The sequence below is a fragment of the Curcuma longa genome, unplaced genomic scaffold (genome assembly GCF_044706935.1).
Source record: "Curcuma longa cultivar G26 ecotype Majalengka, Jawa Barat unplaced genomic scaffold, ITB_CL_G26_1.1 contig_25380, whole genome shotgun sequence".
Lineage (NCBI taxonomy): Eukaryota > Viridiplantae > Streptophyta > Magnoliopsida > Zingiberales > Zingiberaceae > Curcuma > Curcuma longa.
The window spans coordinates 1,182-6,292 of record NW_027432744.1 but is presented as its reverse complement, the minus strand read 5'-3'; the positions used below and the strand labels follow the sequence as shown (position 1 = coordinate 6,292).

General features: G+C 33.8%; 1 protein-coding gene and 1 pseudogene across 1 annotated transcript; both read right to left on the bottom strand.

The window, feature by feature from the left end:
* Positions 1-1,469: 1,469 nt before the first annotated feature.
* Positions 1,470-2,175, bottom strand: LOC141818579 (uncharacterized; annotated as a pseudogene).
* A 1,592-nt stretch (positions 2,176-3,767) lies between these two features.
* On the bottom strand, positions 3,768-4,536 carry LOC141818578 (pathogenesis-related protein STH-2-like). Its single transcript, XM_074706049.1, has 2 exons — positions 4,314-4,536; positions 3,768-4,224 (listed from the first exon to the last, which is right to left on the bottom strand). Exons 1-2 carry the CDS (start codon positions 4,489-4,491, stop codon positions 3,917-3,919), a joined length of 486 nt encoding a protein of 161 aa, XP_074562150.1. The 5' UTR covers positions 4,492-4,536; the 3' UTR covers positions 3,768-3,916.
* Positions 4,537-5,111: the final 575 nt, after the last annotated feature.

Genomic DNA, 5,111 nt, shown 5'->3' with positions numbered 1-5,111 from the left:
TTAGGTGGCCGACTGATGCGATTAGATCTTCGAGGAGCCACTGAAGTGGGCACTGGATCAGGGTCGGGAAGGATTTGCGATGATGAGGGTTGTCGTCGTTGATAGACAAAATCAGGTTTAAAACGCTCAATGGAGGGAGATATATCATCAAAGCTAGGAAGAAGAACACCATTTGAAGGGAGATCTTGCTGCTGAAAATAGTGCTCATGTTCAAAGAAAATCACATTTCTTGAAACACGCAATCGATTAGTGTCAGCATTATAACACAAATATCCTTTGTGAGTAGTACTATATCCTATAAATGCACACCTTACTATTGAGCTATAAGTTTGTGGCGTTCATGTGAAGGTAAGTGAATAAAGCAAACACATCCAAAAGTGTGTAACATATGATAATCAGGTTTAGGAATAGTAAGGAGAATCCAAATTCAATTGTTGAAAAGGTAGCCGATTAATTAGAAAAATTACAGTCGACAGAACTTCCACCCAAAATCTAGGCGGAACTGATACCTCTACGAGTGAAGTGCGAACCATATCCAGCAAATGATGGTTTTTCTGTTCAGCCACCCCATTATGTTGAGGGGTATAAGGGCATGATCGATGAGATATAATGTCTTTCTATTGTAAGAAAGCTTGGAAACCATGTGAGATATACTCACCACCAATATCACACTGTAAAACTTTAACGGAGGTGAAAAATTGAGTCTCAATATAAGCTACAAAAATTCTAAAAACAGTTAACACTTCAACTTTGGTACGCAGAAAATATATCCATGTGAAACGACTATAATCATCAATGAATGTCATAAAATATTTGTACTGTGCATGTGAAATGATAAGAGTAACACCCTAAACATTACTATGCATAATCTCAAAATATGAATTAGCATGAGTAATTTACAAACAGAGCAGTCAAGAGATAAACTATTAAAAGAATATTGATTTTTGTTGCCAAGAAAATCATGATTCATTAAATGAGACAATATCACATTATTTGGATGACCCAAATGCTTATGTCAAACGCCTGTCTTATTTTCAATAATAATAGAAGCCAAAGACAGAGTTTTAGGAATATATAGTAAATTGTAATAGAAATAATTTACCCACTTTAGGCCCCCTTGTTATCACCTTCTCTGACCTCTAATCCTGTACAAGATAACCACGATGATAGAAATTTATATCACAGTTATTATCTACTAATTGCCCAACAAATATTAAATTAGTAGACAATCCAAGAAAGACAAACACATGATGAAAGGAAGGTCCAATATTATCAATGGTTGTAATTGAAATATTACTACCATTAGGAATTTGAATATTTTATTTACCAATATACCTCTGAAGATTGTGTAGCCAATGAGGTGATCCAGTCATATGATTTGATGCCCTAGAATCAACAAACCAAGGAGAAGAAATAATCTTACCTTGACCATGAAGTCTAAGAGTAGAAAATATTATGATGATCATCTGTTAGACCATTTCTGGAGTAGCAAAAGACTGATTTATGTCACTAATTGTGGTTGTAGAATTGATAGTGGTAGGGTGTGAGATAGCTGCCTGAGAAGCTTGACCTCGTCAATTTTCTGAGCGTGTAGGACATTACTTGATAATGTATCCATTCTATTTATAATAATTGCAGAATTTCTTATTACAATTGCGGGCAATATGCTTGAACTCTTCGCAACTATAGCACTACATTGATCCCTTTCCTCGGTTCTTCCCTTGAGCAACATAAACAACATTAACAACTCTAGATATCTCCTTGGATGAACCTAAAACAACTTGTGTAGTCATTCTTTGTTCTTCACACAACAATTCTCCAAGACATATATCCAAGAAAGGGACATGATTTCTATTCAATATCCAGCTCGTGCAACTTCAAATTCTGGCCTTAGTTTCATCAAAAACTGATCGCGTTTACTATCTTCATGAATTGCTTGAAGGCTAGCTAAGACATCTTTAAATACCTTTGAATAGATAAGACCAAAATATTCGCTCTATAGATTAATTAATCCAAAATATTTTTGCTCAATAGGGAGATTACCTTGACTAAAGTTATCAATCTTCGATCCAATTCTAGTTGAAATCGTCTTGCAGTATTATCTTGAAGATATATGCGTTGTTGATAATCCTACATCTCTTTAGTTGTATTAAAGGACTATAAATTGTTTACCATATAAGGTTTAATAGAACCTAAAACCCAAGAGATGATTCAAGCTTCCTTTGTGTCCCATTAACTAAGTTCTGTATTTTCTTTAGGAGCAGGAGCAGACTTGTCAATGTGATTCCAAAGCTCCTTCCCTTTTAGAAACATTCTGAACTAAAATTCCCAAGCTGCATAATTCTTTCCTGTAAATTTAATAGCTAGAGTCTCTATAGACATTATTCCAAGAAAATTCTCAGCAGTCATTCTTAAAAAAAAAAATGAAATCTCAAAGCTAAAGTTGTTGAACAGAAATTAATCAACACAAACATTGAAAGCAAACTAGAAAACTTTATAGGACAGAAAAAAATTGACAAATATTCAAAGATTCAGTTATGAATTTCAGAGCTTGACTCTGATGCCATGACATAATTGATAAAATAGTTGGATGCCTCTTTCTTTGATGATTTTTTTAAAATAAGAATTCTTGTACAATATATTTTAGATAAAAATATATTTACAATAATTATATTAATAACTGCTATTCGAATATATATACAGTTAATATTATACATTACTGATAATAAATTAGATCTTAAAATTTCAGTCATAATTTCTATCATAATATTATCAATAAATTATGATAAATTAGTTCTCGAAATCTCAATCATAATTTCTATCATAATCTTATCAATTGACACTCCTAAACCTCTGCCATAGGTACAATATTGGTTTGACATATTTCTTCCCTTTGTTCTGTCTTTCTTATCGCTAATTTCAGTCTCATAATTTTGTTTATTATATTCTTATTAAAGTAACTGATAAGAAGAAATTTGCAGGAAATGAAGAAGAAAGCGGAAGAAAACACAAATTATATACGTGGACAAATTATATACGTAGATCTTGTAGGTGGCATCTTCACTGCCGGGTCAATTTGGGCGTCTGCGTAAACACTTTGAAACTTCATCATGAAAATTGACTGTTGGAAATTTATATATAGTTCTAGAAGACTAAGAAAAAGAGTAAACATGCAGAATGAAAATCTCTAGACCATAAAATATACATCTAACCAGATGCATTGTCGGCTCTTATTTATTATTACGATGATGGAGAGAATTAAAACAGAGTTATTACTAAGTAATAGGTTAGAAAATCCTTCATCATATTAATTTTTTTTAGAAAAATATTTTATTAGAACGACTTGATCACATCAGTTTCCCTTAGTCTTTCTTGGCTCTTTTGATCTGTCAATTTCGTTTGAATAAATCATCTGATCTGCTCAGTCCATTCTAATTTCTCGGCTTGTCTGATCTACTTGACTTGGGTAGTCATTGAATTAATATTTTATGATGATTTCCATAAAATTAAATTATACATCGACGACTAGCATCGATCATCATAAAAAATTTTAGAAGCCAGAAAATGAAGGTAACACGAGTATCGATTACCATCGACATGAGAAGATACTTCAGCTGAAGATTATAATCACTTTTACTAGAGATCTAAATACTCATTAACTATCCTCTGGCACTTCCTTTAACATGCATTTGTAACTGGACTGCTATTATGATTGATACATTTCAGGAAAAAAATGTTCTCAAGCAATCATTTCATCAAACAGGATGTGAAAGAAACAAAGCTTTTATTCATAGTAAAAGTCTTACACAAAATGAAACATCTCTCATTAATGCACTCTCAATAATTACGCCAGCCTTTTATTCATGATATACTCAAATTTCGGCTTAGATAGGATGCATGGCTGGTACATATGAATTTATGCATAGACATCAGGATTGGCGAGCAAGTATCCCTCAACAGCCTTGAGCACTCCAATCGATCCATCTCTAATGGGTTTCAGCTCTTCCTCAGTGAGATCTTTGTCTCCGAGTGTTTCATACTCCATTTTAATCTTTGCAATGCAACTGTCAGCACCCGAAGCTACGAATACGGATTCATAGGTAAGTGACTTCAGGAGCACGCCAATGAGTCCTCCTTCAATGGCTGTATTCTTGAAAGTGTAGGTCGCATCATCGAACACTTCTATCTTGTTCTTGTTCAAGCTTCCCAGTGGCATATTAGCAGCTGCGATGTAACGAATATTAATATGATTAACATCTAAAGGAACTCAAATCAAAGAGTTTATCAGAAGATGAAAATGATAAATATTATACCAGGAGCGAAGTAGAAGATGTTGATGGCTCCAACTCCCTCTCCGATACGCTCTGCTTTAGAGAAAAAGTCAGGCAAGAGCTTGGGGTACAAGATGTGGGGTTCGCACACTGCTCCTTTCCAGAGCTTTGAGGCTGAGACGTTGAAGGTGACCTCGTCGGTGCAGGAACTGGAAACCATTTTCACCGGCGAGGGTGTAGACTAGAAAGTAACTGATAAGGAGAAGCTTGCAGGGGATGAAGGAGAAGGGGCAGAGTAGGGTGTTTATATAGATCCTAGATCCTGCTGGTCAATGGCGTAGTGACGGGTCCATTTGGGCGTCTATTTTGAAACTTCATCATGTGCATGTGGCAGAGGGCAAATGAATTGGCTGCAGATAGATTTGTTTCATTAGCAAACTTTTTCTTTTTTTTAATAAAAAAAGACAATAATTTCAAAACATTTTATGCAGATCATTAATACCTAATGTTAAGATTATAATATGAGGACTTATCATTATGGGTAAGTCTAATAAAATGATTTAATTGATGTTTAACCGCGGATTTAATTTTGACGGATATAGATTTTGCATGAAGAATCTATTAATTAATTAATTAATTTATTATTATTATTATTGATGGATTGATAAAAAAATACATTTATTATATATAGAATAGTGATCCTGGTAAGATTTTCTGTTCATCCCATCGGAAGAAGGTTATGACTGTAGTCAAGTGTTTGTTTGGATCTCTAGAATGTTCTGTTGGATATTTTAATAATTGAAAGAATTCAAAGGAATAGTTGCTACCTTTGGAAAAAGT

What these genes read in the sequence shown, in the direction of transcription:
- LOC141818578 (XM_074706049.1), bottom strand. Translation starts at nt 4,491, where the DNA reads ATGGTTTCCAGTTCCTGCACCGACGAGGTCACCTTCAACGTCTCAGCC. An exon ending in CATCTTCTACTTCGCTCCTG is followed by an intron (nt 4,225 to 4,313) that starts GTATAATATTTA and finishes GTTACATCGCAG; the next exon opens with CTGCTAATATGCCACTGGGA.